The sequence below is a fragment of the Telopea speciosissima genome, chromosome 1 (genome assembly GCF_018873765.1).
Source record: "Telopea speciosissima isolate NSW1024214 ecotype Mountain lineage chromosome 1, Tspe_v1, whole genome shotgun sequence".
NCBI lineage: Eukaryota > Viridiplantae > Streptophyta > Magnoliopsida > Proteales > Proteaceae > Telopea > Telopea speciosissima.
In genome coordinates this window covers 11197425-11220547 of record NC_057916.1, presented here as the reverse complement: position 1 = coordinate 11220547, position 23123 = coordinate 11197425, and the positions used below count along the sequence as shown (strand labels likewise).

Here is a 23123-nt window from a genome sequence, read left to right as displayed (position 1 = left end):
TTATCTTACCCTTTGCCTTTTAACAATAATCGAGTTTTATTACCTCTTTACCTTATGGCCGCATCATTAGATCGATACAATCGATATCAATCAATTCAAGATTACGAAGCGTGGGTCCCATAGCTCATGGAGGGTTGAGATCTAGACCCACTGGCCACTGCTCCCCATGTAGGTAGTCGATCTCAACTCGCTCTATAGATATTGAATAGAGAGATTTATCCCAAAAGGGTTGAGTTCTCTGTACTGGGGCCATAGGGTGCGCCCAGACACGTGAGGGTGCGCAAAATGATTGGCCTACCCCCTGAATGACCTAAACCCCTCCCATGTCCCGCCCCATGTGTCTGGACAAAGACAAATATGTCTTTGTGCATTGTACATTTGTACTTTTGCTATGCTGGACTTGCACTCCAATGTATCGGACACCATATTTTTCTCATCCCCTAATTGACAAACAAGGTATGCCTTTATTTTTTCATTTTTTTGGTAACCTCAACTAAAGGGCATACCCAGTACACAAGGCTCCCACTTTTCGGTAAACCTTAACAATGCCTGCTAAACAGTAAACGTTGTCCAAGTCCTACACCATATTCCACTCCCAAAGTGTTCCCCTAGAACAGAAAATCACCAGAATCACTCCCGTGGAGTGTTTGTTAAACCACACCTTAAAGAATTAGATATCTTCTTTAATGAGAGAGAGAGAGAGAGGTTTTCATTATTTCGAATGGTAGTGGGCCTTCCAGCTGAATTGATAAGGGGAAGGCCACTTGATTGGGTGTGATGGGTGATGGGTGCACAAGAGAAGGAGAAATGAAGGAAAGACCTTACTTGGTTTGCAATTGAAGCAAGAGAGATCTTATGGCTAAAAAAGAAGCAGCAAGAGAGATAATTGCATTCCTTTTGGCTTTTGATCTTGATGACAAGCAACAACAGCTACACATCAAATATAAAGTTATATAAAGAAAGAAAGAAAGAAATAATAGATGTATACCCTTGTGGGTTGTGGGACAGTGGAGCCATTGCCTTGATGCTTAATTTCTCCCGGAAGAATAGAATATATAGTTTGAGGTTTGGGTTGCTAGTTACTGTTCGATCAATTTTAGATCTGATCTAAGCCGTCCATCATCATGTTGTTCTCAAATGGGTACCACAAGGTGCAACTAGAAACTAGTTGGCATGTCTTTTTTTCTTGTGAATTTTCAAAAACAACTAGAAATTAGTTGGCATGTCTTTTTTCTCCTGTGAATTTTCAAAAAACTCGGGGCTACTAGAGTGTTGGGATCACTGCTTGAGGTATCTGATCCAAGGTTCGTAATCTCGGATTGGATCGGTATCGATTGAGATCAATCTCGATATCAATCCGATCCACCTGTACAGATAAGGGTAAAAAGGTTTTTTATAAAATCAAAATTTAACAAAAAACAGGGGCAAAGTGTCATAATTTGTCTGAGTTTGGGCAATCCCGAGCCAATCCAATCCAATCCGATCCAGCCGATACCATGACTATGCACCTTGATCCAATCAGAGGCGATCAAATTGATCTACAAGGTACTAGTGGATCGGTCGTTCCAATCCGATACATGATTTTATGGGGTTTTCTTGACCGATCTTTTTATTTTATATATATATATATATATATTTATTTATTTATTTATCGATACCAAAACCAATCCAGCAAAACCTGGATTTTGGTCATTTTTGGCCCAACCAGGCCGATTTGTGTCTTCTGGTCTCTAATAATTATTTGTAACTTTTACATCTCAATCTCCTTCCCATATTATTAATCTTGATTGCTCATCTGCCGACATCACCAATTTGCCTGCCTCTGATCATTTTATTTTGATTATAAGTGGTGATGGGAATCACTTTTGTAAGGAGATTGGGTGGGCCTCCACTGTTATTTATCTATCGTAATCAAATTTGTTTTGCTTGGGATAGACAGACAATGATGTAGCAAGAAGTAGGGTGGAAGTCAAAGCCAAACGACTGCCCCAACGGATTCAGGGATCACTGTTCTTGAGTAGCAATTCCTTACAAGTTTGGATAAGTGTGGAGGACTTGGTGCACTTAATTCCTAAGCAAGAGGATCGGGTTTGCCATGAGAATGTTTTACTATATTGGACATTACAGCTGCGAGTTTGATATGCATTTTTAGAATACTTTCTAAATTGATTTTATATTTTTAAATAATAAAAATAACTATTTTTATCATCTAGTTTTGCATTTTTTGATAATAAAACTATTATTTTTATCACATGAGAATGCGTATTTGACTTAGAATGCATATCAAATGTTCTTATAAACTGTTTTAATTAGGGTTGTATTCTAGCTAGGAAAGCTAGGTTGGAGAGGGTGAGATTTAGTACTTCTTACTTTGATGTTGTTTGACTCGCCATAAATAATTTCTGCTTTTGTGGTCCCTCCTCATGTAATCTTGGTGTAGAAGCAATGTAATTGTTGAACAGGGCTTAAAAGCCTGAACCGGCCAACCGATCTGATTCAGATCAGAATGAATCGGTCGGAATTGATGTGAAAGCTTCCAGAATTTGCCAGGAAAGTGTGAAACCCTTAAAAAAACTGTAAAAAAGAGACCAATTTGATTTGATAAGACCATTAAAATATTGGGTTGTGCGAGGGCCTTTCAAATTCTATGTTAATTGTATATTGTATGCCTAAAATTTTGGGTTTGGGCCAAGAAGGCCCATCAGAGTATGATGAAGGTGAAGAAAAGAATTAAAAAGTATGTTGGAGATGGATTATTAGATGAGTAATGGGCCATACGGCTTATTAAGCCCATCTCGCCACCATGTTCGAGATATGAACTAATAACGGAACGGAAATGAGAACCGTTCATCCACTGGCTTGGATTAAATTTAGGCATATTTGAAGAAGTTCACCATATAGACTATTGAGTGCCTAAAGAGGTAATACCGCAGTAAAAGGTCGGGGATCTTTATCCGGATTAGGATCGTCTCCAGGGAACCCAACGCTCACGGGGTATCCAACAGTTGAGCTATGCCACACACATCTCAACGTACACCTAGAGATGTGTGCGACACAGCCCAACAGCTGGCAGCACCCTAGGCGTGCTGGGTTCTCTAGAGATGAACTACATTATCTTTATCTCCTCTAGTTACCTGTCCAGCCCAGTTCCTCAATGCCTCTAACAAGGGAGGAGAGGAGGGTGTGGGGCAATGACCATCCTACCTCCGTCCAAACACTCTGCCCGGATAGGGTCCACCCATCCCTTATTGAATTTATTTTACAAACTTAGATCGTGTTTCGTAATCCACTCCCAGAATTTATTTTAGGTCTAGAAGTCAATAACGCATTCTACAATCCAATTCTTTTCCGTTTTCTCGTAATGTGTTATATATAGACCCGAATCTATTTATGGAATTAGATACCAAACACGTACAACCTTTATATCAGAAACAAAGGATCCAAAGCTATATCATCGCCCAAAGCTTAAAATCATCCAAACAACAACAACAACAGCAACATCCATCCAGGAATGCACACATAAACAAACAACAAAAAATTAAAATTAATAATCAAAAGGAGATAATCATAGGTGTAATAGAGACATCTTTATCAACCAACCTATTTGACATTAGAAAACAAAAAAAACAAAAAAAGAGGATCAAAATCCAGATTATTCATGAAGAGTCCGGCCTGAGGAGGAGTGATGGCCCAGTAGTAGTAATAGCTCCAACTCATCCATCCAGGACCATGTATACATAAAAAAAAAATGAAAGTTATCCAACGAGGACGTAGAGGGCATATATAATTCCAGGGATGTACCCCAATATTGTAAGCAACAAACAGATCCAGAACTCAACCTGCAACCATCATAAAATTTTCCACTTTTAATTAACTTTCAAGCTTGCTTCATCATTATCATCATCATCATCATCATCATCATCATCATCATCATCATCAGAAAGAAGATGGATCGAAGAATCAAAAGAAGAAGCTAGCTAGGAATTGAAATTACATATATTATACCTGACAGCCAAAACGAAGGAAAACTCCAAGGGGTGGCAGGAGAATGGCCAATATCACCTCTATCAACGTGTGTGAACTCATTCTCTATATACTTCTGCTGCTGCTAAATCCCCTATAGCTTTTCGTTACTTGGGTATGGTGTGGGATTGTTGGGTTGAGGCCTGAGTGGTTTTGGTAAGTTGCAGGTATTGCTAAACAAGTAAGGATATGGAGAACCTAACAAGTATACTAGTTAGCTAGATTGCTCCCCTTATTATAAAGGACAGAGAGAAGATAAAGTAGAAAGTTAATGACACCACGTGGTAGAGGCACATTGGCTTGATTGGCAGATGTCGAGCATAGCTTACAGCAGCCGCCACCACATCCATCGTTCCACACTTTAAAAAAAATGGATTTTCTTTTTTTAAAAGTGTCGGTGAAGACCAAGTACCTTTTTTCTTATTATTATTATTATTATTATTATTATAGATAATACTGTGAGATATTTTAAGATATTTCAGCGAAGGTATCCCCTGTGGATAAAATTGAAATCCAATAGAAATACTCCAGATCGATCGAGCACTTTTAACATCTAAACACTCCACACATATTTGAACACACACACACACACATATCATCGATCTTAAGCTTCTTATACAAGTGCTAACTTTAAATTATTATTCATATATTCTCCCACCGACTCTCCATATACATATACATGTGCGAATAAGATTTTATAGTTAGGGGGTCTGACATCAATCACTTCTTCTCACAATTCATATTCCTTGTAGTACTACTGTTTTAGATGGGTTAAATTGTTAGAATCCGAATCGACTGATTTGATTGTTTTATCGTTACTATGACTCTACTAATATGTTATGATATGGCCGATATGTATGGAAGTCATCGACGCCACACACAATTGCTCCAAGGGATTCAGGTAGCACTGTTATTCGTACTATAATGGTTCTTAGACGACGCATACATGGAATCCACTCAAGTGGTATGATGATCCCAAACGTACCTAATCACATCATGATCAACCAAAGTAGGAATATTATCCTCAGGTTCTCTGTTACTACCTCTAATAAGAGGGGGTGGACCTCATCCGAGCAGTGTGTTCGGACAAAGGGTGAGGTGGTCATTTTCACCCCCCCTTCTATGAGAGGAACTGGCCTAACTATACCGAACAGGAAACCTGAGAGGATAAAGATCCACCAAAGTAAGGGTTTGAGTGTTCACTTTGGTTTTAACGCAGTTTAGGTTCTCACCGGTTTTGGTTTTGTACAAAATTAGACCGGTTTTGTACCCGGTTCAGATCTCTCTCATTTTACACCAAGATACAGCCCAACTGTTGGGCCAGGGCCCATCAAATTCTTTTGTATTGTTTCTACGCTTAAAATTTTGGGTTGGGGGCCAAGGCCCATCAAAGTGTGATGGCTGTGAAGAAATAATTATAAGTATCTTAGGGAAGGATATTTAGACGAGTGATGGGCCAGGTGGCTTAAGCCCAACTCGCTATATGAAGTATGAACTAATAACGGAACGGAATGAGATCGTCACCCACTGGTTTGGATTCAATTTATCATGAAGTCATGAAGACATTTTTGAAGTAGTTCACTAATATATAGTGCCCAAAGTGGTAATACCGCAATAAAAGGTAGGGGGAAATTGGTTGGTTAGGTCTGGTTTCGGTTTCAAACTGGTAATAATCCAAACCAAAATCAAACTGTTAAATCCAAAGTTTGTTTTGGTTTCGATCCACTTTGGATCGATTTATTATCGGGCTATTATCGAGCATATGGCTGGTACTGATTCAATTATGATTTTCCTATATATATGCATTTTAAAAGTAAAGGTTTTTTATTGGTTTCAATCCGGGTGGTCTGATTTGGTTTTTACCGGCTTTATAGATTCCTTATCGGTTTAGTTTGGGTTGAACCGATCAATCATTTAATGTATTAAGCTAGAAATTGATTGATTTTTTATTTATTTATTTTTGGAGTAAGCAAATTGATAGAATTTGAAACGCTAGTAAAAGGAAACCATCTCAAATTTACTTAACATCCTTAGGATCTGTGATTGGTATGAAGATTCAGTTAGATTCTGGATGTAGAAGACATTCTAAAACCCGAATCTACATGCCAAACACAACTTTAGTATCACAAACAAGGGTTCCAAAGTTTTATCACACCCCAAGGCTCATAAAATTGGATTCGGAATTCTGGTTCCTCTCCAATGAGGGCATCGTCCAATGAATATCCAACGACTGAGCTACTTGAACGTGTTGATTGGGCACATGCCAAGATGTGTGCCAGACAACCACAACCTAACCGTCAGATGCCTCATTGGACGATCTCCTCATTGGAGAGGATCATGATCCCATAAAAATCATCAACAACATACAAGAATAACATCAAGAAGGAGAAATGCACACATAAACAACAACAAATTAAAATTAATTAAAAAGAGATAATCATAGTTTTAATAGAGACATCTTTATCTACCTATTTGACATAATAATAAAAAAGGAAATCCAGATCATTCATGAAGTCTCGGCCTGAGGAGGAGTGATAGTGGCCCAGTAGTAGTAATAGCTCCGTAGTAATCCATAGATATCTATTAAAAAGCTTATCCAACAAGGACGTAGAGGGCATATATAATTCCAGGGATGTACCCCAATAGTGTCAGCACCAAACAAATCCAGAACTCTACCTGCAACCATCAAATTTTCCACTTTCAAATTTCTTCAGTATCATCAGAAAGAAGAAGAAAAATCAAAAGAGGATCGAAGAAGGAAATTGGAAATTATATAATTAATACATACCCCACAGCCAAAACGAAGGAAAACCCCAATGGGTGGCAGGATAATGGCCAGTATCACCTCTATCAACGTGGCCGAACCCATTCTGTTCTACTGCTACTTACTGTTATATTAGTGTTATATTAGTGATCTTTGGCAGGGCCGGAGCAGGAGCAGGAGCAGGAGCAGGAGCAGGACCACTTCTCTGCCAAATCTATATATAGCTTTTCTTTCTTTGGGGGTGGTGGTGGTGCGGATTGGGATTTGCTAAGTTGCTATTGCTAAAGAAGTAGAGATGGAGAGCCTACAATTATAGCTATATTGCTACTCCTTATTATAAGGAGAGAGAGAGAGAGAGAGAAAACGAATTGAATTGAAGAAGGTTGATGACACGACATGTAGTGGTGGATATGGCAGCTGGTTTCGATGTCGTCGCACCCTAATAGCTATCCCCCCAGTGTACCGTTGATAAGCAGCAGCCGACATATCCATAATTCAAAATTGAAAGTGTCGGTACCCATTATCTGTTTTAGATCAATTGAGGAGTTTGATCAGATATTTTTGTAAAAAGTAAGTCAGATATTTCTAGATATTTCTCCAGCTTATCCTTTTCATAACTCAAATCTAAACAATTGGTTGTCCAATCCCATTCACTCTCACTCCCTCGCGCGCTCACCCTAAACCTCTAACAGATATGCCCCCTTTCGCTTACTCCCTTCGCGCCTGCTGTTTTATTTGACTGGCTGCCTTCCTTGGTTCAAACCAGAGTTCAAGAGTTCAGATTTAGGATTGGGAGATCATGGTTTGAGGAATTGGTATCGGTATCGATAAAGTCGATATTATACGATTTTGAAGGTGATCAATATCAATACCTGATTGATACTGTATCGGTGAAATGATACAGACAATGAGTAAAACAGTCAAGAAAAGCCATTTTCATGAAAACCCAAGGGTAAACTTGTTTGATACGATCGATCCATGCCAATACTATATCGATTTTGAAAAATGACCAATACCCAATCCGATACCATACACTTAATCCATGATTGGGATTGCGTATCAATATCGAATCAAGGATAAAATCGTAAAAAAAATACTCCAATTTTTAATGAAAAATAAAGATAAAATTGATCGATTCAAGCCGATACCAATCTACCTGGACCAATATCAGGAAAGATCGATATTGTTCTCGATATCGATGTCTCAATCTTGTTCCTTAGATCGACTGGAATTGGGATTGGCCAGAAGTGAATAGATTGTTTCAATTGTTTTAAACCCGATATGTAAAACCCTTGGTGGAACAGGTTATTGAAATTTACATATGGACCAATTACTTATATCCGAATTATTTATGTGGCTATCTTATAAGATGGCCACGCAGTTATGGGAATCATTCTATTTATCCTATATTCCTACCAGTATGATATGATATGCTCGATGTGCATGGATAATGGTATATATCGTTATCGCGGCAGTGACCAATACTGTGAATTAAATCTGTAGGTAATAATAGTTCTATGCATTTCAATTGGAGTAGAAATTTCATATTCTTAAGATTTTATAATAATGGGCTGATGTTCTCTGTGTGGAAGCGCAGGCTACGCCCAGACACATGGGTTAGTCATTCAAGGGGGCGGTCATTTTGTCCTTCCCCATGTATCTGGGTGCAGCCTGCACCCCCGATCCAGAGAACATTTGACCTTCTCTAATATATCTCAATGGATTTTGTAAATAAGATATTTACATTCTTCAAAATTTTGGAAGCAAATAGTCCAACTTAATATCTAGGGTGCGTGCCAAGCAATCCAGGATTTTCAATCTTGGATCTCAGCCTTGGATACTTACTTATCCATGATGGAGGCAGTTTTCCTTCACTCACGGTCAACGGAGAAAATGAGGGATTGGGATGGTGTGCAGATGGTATCGAGGTTCACCAATGGTGCATAAAATCGATTATGTACTAAGTATCTGTAATAGGTCTGAAAATGTATTTAAAAGAATGAAATTTAGATATTTGTAGTCTCTTGAAATAAATGGTTTTGCTCTTGATTTTTTTAAAAAATTGGATTTATTTTTTACAGCTTTACCCCTTCGTCCGAACCATTCTGACGATACAGAATCAGCCAGGTATTGAAATCGACTGATACGACTGATCCAAGTCCGATATCTAAAATCATGCTCTTGACCTACAAACAGTCTATTTTCCATGTTACTTCTCAAACTTATATGATAAAGTTGAAAAACTGGTAAGGCATCAATTGATCTAATAGTCACTGTCTATTGGGGTCCCACAAACATGACAAAGTGGGCATATAAATGAAATGCATGTGGAAATTTTACTAATATTGTTTTAATTGACTTTTTTTGGAAACTGTTAGTTAGGTGCACGAACCATTGGTGAACCTAGCTTGCCGACCTCTTGGGTCACCATCCCTCTTTGATAAATAACAAAAAAAGGAAGGGAAGCAGTTTTCTGTCCGGGAGTGTGGCCTACACTAACGCTCCTATGTGTCTATCTCTCTCCTGTTCAAAATAAGGGGGTAAATATGTCTTTTCATATGGAGATGAGAGAGATAGACTCATGGGAGTGCTGCCATAGGCCACACTCCCGTACGGAGTTCTTTTTCCCAAAAAGAAAAACCTATGTACGTAGACTCATTAATTGTGACAAGAAATAATTGAAATAAGGTAGGTTCATGTTGTAGAGATTCAAAATTTAAATCCTCTCCAATTCCTCAATGTTGTATTGTAGTGTAGTGCAGTTCGGGGTGGAGAGATCAACACCTGGTAGGATACTATTGTGATTACAAAAAAAAAAAAGTGATGAAGGAACGTCAGAAGAAAGTAATGATTTTGGATTACAGATGGTTGTCAGGATAGAAGCAAATCAAATAAGAAACGAAAAGTTTGACAAGTATAAAGGTCATTCTAAGTTGAAAGATCACAAAAAACCTATTACTTTTACGAAGAGCAAAATCATTTAAAGAGGATTTATCCAAGGCGTAAGGAGGATAAAAAGGAGAAAGAGGACATGAAGGAGAACAAAGATAATCAGTCAAATGATGTTATCGCAGAAAGATCCTGAAGTGATGGAGATGCTTATCTCACTACTTCATCAAGTACAAAGATTCTATATTGAATTTTAGATTTTGATTGTTCATTTCGTATGAGTTCAATAAGAGATCAATTTTCTATGTATCATGCATATAATAGTGGTATGATCATTATGACAAAAACTGTTAAAAGCAAGGTTGTCAGGATTAAGATTATACAGATTCACAAATTTGATGAGATTGTATGAACTTTGATTGAAGTTGAATATGTGTCATATAAGTTACATATTTTCGTCTGAAGGTGGATTTCTTAGGATTTGTAGAGGGGACCATGATTGTGATGTGAGAACAAATGATTGATAATCTTTATAGATTTACAGGAAGTCTTGAAATAGGTAGAACTACCATTAGAACACAGGCAAAAAGTACAATAAAATGATGAAAACGATGAAAACCGCAGACAATTCAAATTTTAAACACATGCAGATTTGAAAAGAAGTACGCTTTGGATTTTTTGAGTAGCATTGATCTCTCAGATCGGGTTACGTGCAAAAATAGTAGATTTACATTATTTTGTACGACATTGAGCTGTACAATCACGCTTTGGATTTGGTGAGTGGCATTGATCTCTTAGATCGGATTGCATGCAAAGGCAAGAGAGGCAGTGGACCTACATTATTGTATACGACGTTGAGCTTTGCAAACACCCCAAACAGGTATGGAGGCCATGCTAGTTAAGTTGACGGATGGACAAAAGACACTGTTTGAAATTTGAGGAATCGGCATCAATACTTATCTTGTTCAAGGTGACTTGCAAAATCCAAATCAAGATGGAAATTATTGGGTTTTGTGTCTGGTATTGTGTAATTGTTGGGTTTTGTGTCTTGTATTGTGTAGTAATCCACATCATCGATCATTATTAGTAGAAAAGAAAACGCTACCTAATCACATGCATTGTGCGATCACTACGATTAGACATAGGGCCACTGAGAAAGTGGAAATACTTGAAGGCATGACGATCATTTTATACAGTCCTGTGTGTAAGCGCATGGGCCACACACCGCACGCGATCAGAAAACATTCTTTCCCCATTATTATTATTCTTATTATTATGATTAAACTTATATATGTTTGGATCGACTTTTGGGCCATTACATGTCTCTATGAAAGAAAAAAAAAAAAAAACAAAAAAAACTAGAAACAAGAAAAGGAAGATCACATTGTGAAATGAGAATAGTATAGAAAACTTTTTCTGGCTTAATGAAAAATCTCCAGTTCTCTCTGATGAATGTAAATATTCGTATCGAATCACATTAAATTTCTCATGTTGTATGTGATTGTTTAGTTTTTTCTTTGTTATTACGTATTCATCCCAATGAGGCCATCTTAAATTTACATTGATTCACGATATAGATTCTTATTCTAAAATACAATATGAAACCCAATTTTTTAAATGAATTATAGACCTGAATCTATTCCGGTGAAGAATGCATACCAAACACAACCTCACATCATTGGCATCACAACAGTGTCCAAAACTATATTGATGCTGAAAATTATCTCCTCCAGCTCCCTGCACAGCCAGTCCCAATGCCTCTAATAAGTGGGGTGGACCCCATCTAGGCAGTGTGTTCGAACAGAAGTAGGATGGTCATTGCGTTCCCTCGTTAGGGTTGTCAAAGATGTGAACTATAGTTCTATTTGGTATGCATTATCCAAATAGATTCCAAGTGTTGAATACATTTTGAAGCGAGAAATTAAATAAAAAGGAACCGAAAATCTATTCAAGAATGTATACCAAACACAGTTTAATTATAGAATCAAATTAATTATTAGTTTAGCTCAAGCGCATCGAGATCAGGAATCGATCTTATTATAATCATCAACAACATATCCATGCATGCACACAAAAACAACACCAAATTAAAACTAATTAAAAGGAGATAATCATAGTTGTAATAGATTAAACATACATCTTATTTTCATGTTACCTACTTAATTAAATTTAAAAAAAAAGAAATCCAGATTATTCAAGAGTCGTCATGAGGAGGAGTGATAGGATTTTAATCCTCTCCAATTCCTAAAGCTGTGCTGTGCGACAGTATTAAGTGAAAATATCAACACCTGACAAGTCGGACATCCAACCACCCAAATCCAACTATCCAAACTCAACATAAGTTATATGTACATATAAATCATCCAACGAGGACGTAGAGAGCATATATGATTCCAGGGATGTAACCCAATATTGTCAGCAACAAACAGATCCAGAACTCAGCCTGCAACCATCAAATTTTCCACTTTCAATTTTCTTCATCATCATCATCATTAGAAGAAGAAGAAGGAAATTATATATACATACCGCACAGCCATAACGAAGGAAAACCCCAACAGGTGGAATGAAAATGGCCAGTATCACCTCTATGAATGTCTCCGAACCCATTCCCCTCTTATTTATTGTATATCTCTACCTCTTTCTTCTGCTGCTGCTGGTGGTGCTGCCTATTTATTGTAATCCACTTCAACTGCTAAACCTATCTTTTCTTTCTTTGGGAGTGGTGGCTGTAAGTTGCAATGCCTAAAGAAGTAGAGATGATGAACGAAGAAGTATAGCTACATTGCTAGGCTAATTATAAGGGGAAAGAGAGAGACAGAGAAGATTTATTATAAGAAACAAAACAGGTGTCGGGTGTTAAGAAGGTTGATGAGGCCACGTGGTGGAGAAATTTGGACACGCGTATTACCTACGTACCTATTATTATATTTTCTCTACTCACTCTTCTTCCTTTCAGTCTCTCTCCTCTATAAAAGATGTGAGATATATATCACTATATATGCCTCTATCCCAACGAATTTTTATCCGCTGTACTGCAGCACTGCTTTCACTGTGCACATATGGCTGCTGCTGCATCGCACGATGGCACAGCAGCGTTGCAGTGCACAACAACGGATAAAGGTCCCATCTCAACCACCCTTTTGTCCCTTTTTTTTTTCCCCCTCTCTCACACACATTGTAGAATCATGGAAAATTAATTCGTCTAGGGCAGTTATCATAAAATGCGGATATATGTTATGTTCTCTCTTACTTAGAATGACGTTTTTAAAACTGTGAGACACACCTCCTAAAGTAAACAATGTCGAAGTTCAATTTCTCTATACGTACATGTGAGAGGTAAACACAAGTCCTATTTTTGCCATTTACAAAGAATAAAAAGGTATTCAAGAAAACAAAAAGAACAAGTGGTTACCTCTCACATGTCTGTTCACCTGTATGTACGTACAGTAGATCTATTCTCACAATATCATATCATTGGTAGGACCGAATTTATGACACTTCACTTATGGTGTATGGTTAGTTGCCACTACTCCAGTGGCTAGGTGAGTTTGGATAACCTAGCTAGCTACATAAATGCTCCTCATACGGATGATATCGTACAGGTAGGTGATATGGGTTCAGGTGAAAATCAGGGTTCAAGAGTTACCAAACCAAAAATCAAGAAAAAAAAAAAAAAAACAGGGTTCAAGAATTCTGAATTAAGACTAGAATTGGTCATTATCGATTCCAATCTCATTCTGTTCTGGATGATCCAGAACAGATAAAAAATACCCTTAAAAGTGGCCATTAGTGACTCTAAAATCTATATCGTACCATTCTAGATTGATAGCAATTGGAATCAACTGCTGCCAATTCCAATGCAAATCGACCGATCCAATCCTGATTCCTCAAACACTGAGTGAAACAGGTTACTGAAGCTCTATTCTTTTACCATAAAATGTATAAATAATACGAATTATATAGAACATCAAACCTATAGATGGATAATTAGATAATTCCCATATCTCTCGTGTAGGCTCATGTTGCTAAAGATTGAGGTTTTATTTATATTTATTATTAGAGAGAGGTTTTCAAGATTCTCTATCAATCAATGGTCATGATCTCTCCTTCCTCATTGTATGAAGTACTCCCGCAACAATCAAAGGTGGTTGATAAAGAGATTTTTGACCTGCGTTTGGTATGCATTCTTGGAATGCATTTTAGGCCAATTTTACATTCTTGGATGATAAAAGTAATTGTTTTTATCATCCGAGAATGTGAAATCAACCTAATATGCGTTCCAAGAATTCATACCAAACACATCATTGGTTTACTGTGGATGACGAAAATCCCAGTTCCTTTATGAAAATTTTAGCAACCAACAACCAAGATAATACTAGAAAACTAAAATGTGTTTGCTATGTATTGTTGGAATAGATTTTGATTCCAACATATATTTTGAAACAAGAAAATAAAGAAGAATTGAATTCAGAATACGTCCTAGTTCCAGAATCTATTAAAAAAAATGCATACCAAACATAGCCTGATGTACTTTGAAATGACTGCTCATTAAAGAGGTTACTTGTTTGAGTTTAGATCCTCTGCTCATTCATTCACCTGCACCTACATTTTGGGTGGCAACAACGGTCCCTTTTGCTTCCATAAATACCCCTTTTTATCCTACCATGTGAATAATCATTGGTCTTTGGATCTAATCTTTTCCTCTTTTTGTTTTGGTGCAATTCAAGGGTCCACCGGCCATCAACCTCCATAGGACCCCACAAGGAGGCAATGAGGAGACCCACAAGGGGTCAAATATGCTACCCAAAGGCTCCACTTCTTAGAAAACAATTAAATGTGGATTAGGTGTCGTTAAGGAGACTTGAACCATTGATCAAGCGCCTAACACAATTCTCCCAAGGGAGTAGCGAACCACCAGGGCAAGCCCTGAATCGACAATCTTTCCCTCTTAACGCTTACCCTTTCAACCTTCTACATAGGAAATTTTACTTCTTGATGAATCTACCTTTTTTATTATCATGATAAAAAAAAATTCTTAATGGTTTCATTCAGTTAAGTTAGGGAAAAAGAACTCTCTCTAGAGTGTAGCCTACACTAGCACTCCCATGAGTTTATCTCTCTCTCCTCCCCATATGAAAAGACACCTCTATCCCTTGTTTCAAAGAAGAGAGAGAGAGACACGTGAGAGTACTGGTGTAGATTACACTCACGGACAGAAAACTACTTCCCTCTTAAGTTAATAGTAGAAGTTAATTTCTAGTACCCAATAAATTTATAACGTATTAATAGAAGGAATAAGAAAATTTGCTAATATAACATTATTTCAATGTGGGTTAAATCGTGGTTCAAAGGTATGGAAAATTTACAAAAATGTCATAAACCTCCAATATGTCATAACGAACGTCGGTGATATTTTTGTAATTTACATAACATTCGAGACTTTTGAACAATATATACTGTTTATTTTGTGTTGAAATTCGACCAATGATACGATGTAATGTCATTTATAATATAAATTGATTGTCGAGTGGGAATCATGGTTTGAGGAATTGGTATCGGATCGGTTGAATCATATCAATATCATTGGAGACTGATATTTATTCCTAGCCGATCTTGTATTAGTGGATTGGTACAGACAAGGGTAAAAATATAATAAAAATCTATTTTTTTTTTGAAGAAAACAATGGTAAACCTGCACAATCCAAACCGATATAGATCGATCCGCATCAATATTACAGATACCGATTACTAAAACCCTAGTGGGAATTTATAAACCTGACAATGATCACTAACCTTAATTAACATTATAAGAACCCCTTTTTCTAGTGAGTGTTAATTAAAATGAAGGGAAAATGGTTTATGTCCAAAAAACGTAGCTCCTAAGCCAACACCTAGTGTCTATCTCTCTCTTCCTCCCTATAAAATGACCTCTTTATCTTCTATGAATTGAACTAAATGAGGGGCATTGATTGGGTTTTCACAAAGGTATGGGAGCTACGCTCTCGAATAGAAAATGTCTTCCCTAGAAGGTGAGTAGCTTTCTATTCGAGAGTGTGACCTACACCGGCATTCTCATGTGTCTATATCCCTCCTTGAAACAAGGGGGGAAGGCGAAGACCCACCATTACAAGTAGTAATTGAATGAGGGCCTATTCCATTCTCCATTTGATGTTTCACATTCCTTTTCGGTCCCATAAAAATGAGACTGGTTCACCTATTCAACTTATATGCTTATATGCGTCATGTACAATTTAGTGATGACTTCAGTTCTTACCTATTGTTATTAAGAGTTCCCATCATCAATGGGGTATCCGACCATGAGTCAGAACGACGTGCATCTGACATCCCATTAATAGTGGGATCCATGGTTTTAGTGCACGATATCAGAGTGGGTATTAGTCATTTGCAAATAGCATCAAAACAGAATGATTGTATCATACAATTTTTTTTTACTATTGTACCCTTACTTCGAGTATTGGCAAAATATCAAAATCGATTACTCGTAAAATTATATCAGATGATACGATACCGATACCTCAAACCATGGTGGGAGAAAGGGTAAGGAAAGATATTTATGAAAGTTGTAGTGGGTGGGACCTTTCAGCCGTGACTGGTAATTGAAGTCCTAAATTTTGATCCAGCTGGTACATACCTACCTTATTCCAACATCAATGCATGCATACATTTTATGCACATGGGGGCTATGGATGGCTTTTCTTAGTCGGTTAATCCCTTTTAACTTATTAGGAGCGGACACGAAAAGTTGCTTTTCTCAGTTAGTTAATATTCTCCTTTCTTGACGAAAGTTTTTCTTTTTCTTTTTTTTTTGGGTAAAAGTTTTTCTTTCTTTGGAGTTTACTACTTTAATTGAGAAAAATGTATAATGGACCAAGGTTATATCTGCAGCCGTATACATATACATATATATACGATCATGTCTTACAACCATTGGATAAGTTGTGAGAGAACAAATATATTCTCATCCAACGATTGAAGGCATTTAACCTTTTGCCGTTTATGATTCCACTGGAATACGAAAGCCAGCTGGGTTAGATATGGATAGAATATCATATGATAGGACAGAATAATGTACGTATCTGAACAGAATAGAATAGGAGAATCTCTATTTTGTGCTTTTTCAACCGACATCAAACTCTGGAGAATATTGTCTTCCTTCATGTTATGGGTCCCTCTAGCTTTATTCTTTTTAATTTCTAAATATTACCGTATCGGTATGAAATTAGATGTATCGGTCGATGCGTGTCAATATCATTATAGGGTAAGATCAATTTACTTAAGATTTTAAATCTCAGTTTTGAAACCGATTTCGATTAAACCCTGAAACCAAGATGTGCTAGATCTTGTTTCTAAGTTTTGACCTTGGGTTTCATTTGGGTCAAACCCAAAATCGAGATAATTCAGAAATTTCGATACATTGATTTAAAACCTTGCACCCCACGCTTGGGCTTTTGGGGAATTAGATTGGGCCTTCGTTTGGCCCCTTCTCCGACAAAGACACCACACCGACTATCATATATTTCCATTGATAAGCCTTATCGCTTCATCTCTCTTTTTCTCTTTTCTTTTCTTCTTCTTCTTTTTTTTTTTTTTTTTTTTTCATTTTTTTTTTCTCTTTTTTTTTTTTTTTTTTTTTTTTTGATAAAAACACTTTATTAATGCTAGAATGTTCCAGAAAAATCAGAGTATAGAGACAAGAGAATACAAGGAGGGGTAGGTGGTGAGCCACGACTGATCGGCCTGGGTAGTAGCTCCTCTTTTCCTAAAACCAAACAGTTTTCAATCCATTTTGTCATAACCAAGTACCCTTTTTCAAGCTTCAGAGTTTGCCACTTTGGGAGTTTGTTTTCCCAAGAAAACAAAAAAAGAAAAAAAAAAAAGTATTGGCTACTTGGGAAAGAGTTAAAATTTACTAATAATAATAACAAATCAAAATATGCCACGTTGATTAGTGATGGGTCCACACTTCACAGCTTTCTTGATTCTATATTTCTATGCTGGCTCCTCCTCCTCCATATGTGAACCACCTGATGATGCATACCTTTGTTCGCTCTTCGTTCACTTTTTTTGGGTACTTGTAATCTTCAAAGGCAAAGCATCTTTCCCTTTTAATTAATTAATTTTGGTCAACTACAATTTATTCTCCCCCATACCTACAAATATTAAACTAAATTAAATAATTAAATCGTGCACTCCCACTCTTCTTCATGACTTCAATCATATCCATGACCATTATTGTCCTTGTCCTCGTCACTTATCTCCCCCCTAAGAGATTCAACCATCATATAAAATAAATGTACAATTAAGGTAATTTGCGAAATACCATTTGGGGGTTTAATCCAAAGACTTTAAAGATGGGCAAGACATCACTGCATGGGTCTCTAGAACCTACACGTGCGTACTGATCTAGGTAGGATTTCACCTTTCCATGAGGATCGGGTAGTATTTTTTTATGGGAACAATGGAGGAAGTACTGTGTTTAGACGCATGAGCCATGCCGATCACGCTAACATTACATCCAAAGTCTTTGATAATTGATGACTGATATTAATAATTTGATACCATGTAAGATTCAAAAAAAAAAAAAAAAACCAAGAAAAAAAAGGACCAACTAGTATATAAAAACACCCAATATCCCAAATTTAATGAGTGTGGGAGTATTTCTAGAATCCGGACCTGTTACTTATGCCTACCTGGTATTGTACGTCGTGCACCCTACACCCCTACACACAGAAATGTGGTAAAGATCATTTATCCTTGCTTGAGCAGGGGTAAGATGATCTTTTCACCACCTTATTGTGTCTATAGGGCGCACGACAATACCGGGTAGGTGAAAATAAAGGATCTCAATTCGTATTTCTAATATAAAAATATAATATTGAGTGAATGCATTTCCAACATTACCCCTTACGTGTTGCAGGAAAGAATGTCCAATGGAAAGATAATGCTGGTGATGAGACTATACCAAATACCATACTCTCATGTGTAGTCCGGATTAACGTACAATGAAAAAGATGTTTACGGAAAAAAAAAAAAAAAAAACGTACAATGATATTAAAGATTACTCTGGATGACTAAAGTACTAATCATCATGCACATGGTTGATGGCTCCATAACCACTACTATCATCATCAGCATCATGCTGTCATTTCATATAAAAGCAACAAAACAAAACAGGGAAAAAAAAAAATCTGCTTATAGAAGAGAGGATAACGGCCATTAATAATTTGCAATTTATGCTTTCAGAAGGAAAGGAGTGAGAGAGGGAGAGTATATCCGGAATCAAGAGAATCAAGAATCAAGATGATGAGATTCAGTAACAGCTTGGTCGGAGTAGTAAATTTCTTGACGTTCTTGCTATCTGTTCCGATTTTGGGGGGAGGGATATGGCTGAGCAGCAAAGCCAACACCACCGACTGTTTAAGGTTCTTGCAGTGGCCTCTCATCATCATCGGTGTTTCAATCATGGTTGTTTCACTCGCTGGTTTCGTCGGAGCTTGCTACCGCAACACCTTTCTTCTTTGGTTTTACCTTTTCACCATGTTCTTCATCATCGCCGCCCTCATCGGTTTCATCATCTTTGCCTACGGAGTCACCGATAAAGGCTCCGGCAGATCTGTTTCGCAACGCGCCTACCTCGACTACTACCTCTCCGACTACTCCGGTTGGCTCAAAGACAGGGTTGAGCAGAATAGCTACTGGTCCAAGATCAGCTCTTGTGTTAGAGACTCCCATGTCTGCTCCAAGATGGGCTTGCATATTAATGGGGTGTCTGAGACTGCTGACATGTTCTACCTCCGAAAACTCAACCCTATCCAAGTAAGTAAACTCTGTTCTTTCAATTAAATATTCTCCATTAGTCTTCTTTTCTTCCCTGTTTCATTTTTCATCCTCAATTTTCAGTTAGGTTTTCTTGCTTTTCATGTGAAGTAGCTTTTTAGCTTTTAATGATGAAGAAGATGAGAAACTCTAATTAAATGAGGAAAACACCCTTATCGTTATCTGTTATTGTTTCTTGTAGTCAGGGTGTTGTAAGCCACCATCGGAGTGTGGATATGTGTACGAGAACGAGACGATGTGGAACAATGGAGGAGGAACAGTGAGCAACGATCTGGACTGCACCAAGTGGAGCAACGACCAAACCCAACTCTGCTACGCCTGTGATTCCTGCAAGGCGGGGGTATTAGCCAGTATCAAGAAGAGCTGGAGGAAAGTCTCTGTTATCAACATTGTGGTTCTAATCCTCCTTGTCATTTTCTATATCATTGGCTTTGCTGCCTTCAGGAACAATAAAAGGATCGATAACGATGAGCCTTACGGATCTACCCGAATGACTAAAGCTCAACCAAGCAGGATCCAGTTCTGATGAAGAACAACCCCGGCCTTCTTCTGCAAACCCAGAAACTCATGATCTCTTACTCAAAAGATAATACAGTATTTGGCTTTTGGGTTATGTTTTGTATATAATTTTCCTTCTTTTTGGATCTTGAGAATTAAAAAGAACTTAAAAGGTATTGTAATCTTATTCAGGAATCAGGAGGTTCAGTTTATTACAACTCTTATGAGTTTATGAATGTAAGGTAGAAGAATTTCTGTTTTAAGTCTTAATTTCTGTCTGAAGGGAAACCATCAAATTAGTTAATTAATTTCCAACTTTATATGAGTAGAGAACTTCACTGGAGTACACAGAGATTGTCAGATTTGAACAGCAACAACTAGAGGCAGACCATGTGTTTGATCAATTGCTTGGTTTCAAAGTTAGGACAAGCAAAAGCAAAAGTTGAATACGATGGGAGGCTTCTTAGCTTTTGAAGGCGGCCAGGCCAAGGAATAAATTAGTGAAATGGTGTTTTTTGTCCATTTATGGTGCTTAATTTCTTGTTTGGTAGGAGGAGATAAGGAAACAAATTCAATTTATGCATTTCAAGCCCACTTTACCAACCGATCTCAACGTGTCTTACATGGACTAGTACTCAGGGTGGACAACAATAATCAGTAAAGGAAAATTGTAGCCTCATATAATCACATGACAGATAAATGTGGTTTATTATATTTATCCCCTTCTATTTTATGCCAACTCATGCAATTATTTCAAAACTTAATGATTAGTGATATTTCTTTTTTGAGAAAGTTTTCCTCCACCCATTGAAGACGGTTCAACCACCACCCCTAGGGTTTTAATATGTTTCAAAACATCCTTTTAATACTCATTCGTGGCATTCGGTGAATGGAATCGTGGGTGGAGGAAAACTTGGGTTTTTTTTTTAAAATAAAAAAAATTTAAGGTTTTCTTCACTGATTGAGTAGAGAAATCTTTTCTCCACTAGTGATGTGATCATGTAATATCCCTTTCTAATGTAATCCCATGATACAAATGAGAGGGACCCGAAACGCCCGGGATGTAGATAAACTTAGTCCAATAAAAAAAGGAAAGGTGGAGGGCTCTTACTCTGGTAGGTCTAGAAAGAATCTCTAGACTGACACATGGTTATGTAACGTGGTAGCTTGAATAGTAAGGCCTAAATTTTGTAGATCTCTAGGTCTCTTATTCACATATTAAGTTTACAAATGAAGGTACATAAAAAAATAAAAAAATCAAGACCATGGGAGAATGTACAATAGCAAATTAGTGATTTTCATCAAAAAAAATAAAAAATAAAATAGCAAATTAGTGATTGGAATGTCAATCGGCATCACCTAAGTAGCATAGAGTGACCCCTTAATCTTCTATAGGTCCTACTTGACCAGATAAAAAAACAAATAAAGTTGGGGAATGTTTTCCGGCCACCACCCAAGGAGGAGGGTTCACCCACCATCATACGGTCTTAATTACTCTCGTCTATGTACTGTTGAATATAACCTTGGGTCCCATCCAATCATCCTCGGGCCTCAAGCCTACCGTGTGTGAAGAAAAACTCATTTCAAACAAGTAATATCTTAGATTATTTTGTATGGGAGAAAGGACATCAACCGGTGTTGTGTGTGGGCGTATACTTATGCATCTAGACACTGTTTGACGCAAAAAGACCGCCATATCCCTGGAAAGGTTTAGGGGTTCAATGGTCTTTTTGCACCGAATTATGTTTGGACACAGGTATACGCCCACATAACACCGATTAACGTTCTTTTTCCCTTTTTTTTTTTTAATTCATTTAAAACCAACAATGGAATTTGCTTCAAGAGGACTTTTGGAAGCATTATTAATGCCTTAAATCACCTCCGCGGAATCAGTCTCCACCAAACACTGATCTACAACCACTCTCTCCCGGTGTCTCAAAAAGATGATCACCCATTAAAAGGGTGGGTAAGGTAAAGTATGGAAGGCACTGTTCGGTTAATGCATGTACCTTCTAAGCATGATTGCTCTTCCTCCAAACGAGGCACACTCGATCAGAAGATGAACGAACATGCTGTAGCTTGAATTTGTTGGGAATAATACCACATTTGTTAACAACTCTTAAGACTTGGAATACCTAACCAGGAAGGTATTGGTACACGGTAGATTCCATGCATCAATGCATTCAATAGGAGTGGGGGGTTTTATGGTCATTTTGGATGGGCATTTATGCCCATTTGGCGGTACTTCATACAAGTCGTGTACATGCACGATCGTGTATCAACACTTCTGCCATAACTTTATATGCCAGTTGGACCTCTCCTTGGTATCATTTTTATTTTTGTTTATGGTCTATTTTAAATTTAAATTTATAACAGCACGTGATCCGTTTTGCTAAACATCTGGATACTTCTACCTAATTGATGTACAAACCACAAACCATTTCACAGTTACTTTTAATTAGTAAGAGGATTCCATGCTTATCAAAAGATAGTTAGGAGATCCATTGGCAAATATGGATTGCTACACATTAATACATAATACCTGGCCTGGCTCACAAATAAGCGAGGGAAATGGCTCAGAGATGATTTTGCCAGAAAATAATAAATAAATAAAAAACATTACAGAAATTTTCTTGTGTAATTTATGAAACTTCTGCCCCGTTTTTGAGCCACTTTCTCTGCTGATTGGACTAAAACATCACCTTCATTTACCACATGAAAGTGGAGGATGGGTAATGAAGTTCGCTCATATAATAATATATAATATATGACCAATAGGTGAGCATGTCTGGGTATCTACCCAAGGGGCAAAGGTGTAGAGAGGGTGTAGGATTTGTATGCAGTCTTGCATCAAACCGTTGGATGGGGATGATAGGCTGTGTACCATACAGGGTAATACCCATCCAACGGTTTGGTATATATATATGAGTGCTACAGATGGCCTGATGAGGGTAATGGAAGTGATTGACATGGGAGCTCCTCTTAACTGTTCCAGTCGGTGATCCAAGCAGGTTCAAGTGCTTGATCTGGCATATCCTAATCAAATCCTTTGCATGGGCTCGCCATGCACTAGTATGGTTTGGAGAGGTTA

At 37.5% G+C, this 23123-nt stretch overlaps 4 protein-coding genes across 6 annotated transcripts; 1 reads left to right on the top strand and 3 right to left on the bottom strand.

The window, feature by feature from the left end:
- The first annotated feature begins 691 nt into the window (after positions 1–691).
- Positions 692–20070, top strand: LOC122648860 (tetraspanin-3-like). Of its 3 annotated transcripts, none has more exons than XM_043842140.1 (3): positions 692–705; positions 18982–19513; positions 19716–20070. In XM_043842140.1, exons 2-3 carry the CDS (start codon positions 18998–19000, stop codon positions 20058–20060), a joined length of 861 nt encoding a protein of 286 aa, XP_043698075.1. In that variant the 5' UTR covers positions 692–705; positions 18982–18997; the 3' UTR covers positions 20061–20070. The 3 variants fall into 3 exon arrangements, with proteins under 3 accessions (XP_043698075.1, XP_043698076.1, XP_043698077.1); XM_043842141.1 differs by having other exon boundaries at positions 699–705; positions 18998–19513; XM_043842142.1 differs by lacking the exon at positions 692–705 and adding an exon at positions 14148–14152 and having other exon boundaries at positions 18998–19513.
- Positions 3755–4098, bottom strand: LOC122648863 (low temperature-induced protein lt101.2-like). Its single transcript, XM_043842146.1, has 2 exons — positions 4006–4098; positions 3755–3839 (listed from the first exon to the last, which is right to left on the bottom strand). The coding sequence occupies exons 1-2, from the start codon at positions 4084–4086 to the stop codon at positions 3756–3758; spliced, it is 165 nt and encodes a 54-aa protein (XP_043698081.1). The 5' UTR covers positions 4087–4098; the 3' UTR covers position 3755.
- LOC122659148 (low temperature-induced protein lt101.2-like) lies at positions 6616–6908 on the bottom strand. The gene is made up of 2 exons (XM_043854312.1): positions 6815–6908; positions 6616–6702 (listed from the first exon to the last, which is right to left on the bottom strand). Exons 1-2 carry the CDS (start codon positions 6890–6892, stop codon positions 6616–6618), a joined length of 165 nt encoding a protein of 54 aa, XP_043710247.1. The 5' UTR covers positions 6893–6908.
- LOC122648862 (low temperature-induced protein lt101.2) lies at positions 12025–12293 on the bottom strand. The gene is made up of 2 exons (XM_043842145.1): positions 12203–12293; positions 12025–12119 (listed from the first exon to the last, which is right to left on the bottom strand). Exons 1-2 carry the CDS (start codon positions 12281–12283, stop codon positions 12036–12038), a joined length of 165 nt encoding a protein of 54 aa, XP_043698080.1. The 5' UTR covers positions 12284–12293; the 3' UTR covers positions 12025–12035.
- Positions 20071–23123: the final 3053 nt, after the last annotated feature.

Coding starts and splice junctions, on each gene's coding strand:
- LOC122648863 (XM_043842146.1), bottom strand. CDS start 4,086: ATGAGTTCACACACGTTGATAGAGGTGATATTGGCCATTCTCCTGCCA. Junction 3,840..4,005: donor TCCTTCGTTTTGGCTGTCAG/GTATAATATATG, acceptor TGATGGTTGCAG/GTTGAGTTCTGGATCTGTTT.
- LOC122648862 (XM_043842145.1), bottom strand. CDS start 12,283: ATGGGTTCGGAGACATTCATAGAGGTGATACTGGCCATTTTCATTCCA. Junction 12,120..12,202: donor TCCTTCGTTATGGCTGTGCG/GTATGTATATAT, acceptor TGATGGTTGCAG/GCTGAGTTCTGGATCTGTTT.
- LOC122659148 (XM_043854312.1), bottom strand. CDS start 6,892: ATGGGTTCGGCCACGTTGATAGAGGTGATACTGGCCATTATCCTGCCA. Junction 6,703..6,814: donor TTTTCCTTCGTTTTGGCTGT/GGGGTATGTATT, acceptor ATTTGATGGTTG/CAGGTAGAGTTCTGGATTTG.
- LOC122648860 (XM_043842140.1), top strand. CDS start 18,998: ATGATGAGATTCAGTAACAGCTTGGTCGGAGTAGTAAATTTCTTGACG. Junction 19,514..19,715: donor GAAAACTCAACCCTATCCAA/GTAAGTAAACTC, acceptor TGTTTCTTGTAG/TCAGGGTGTTGTAAGCCACC.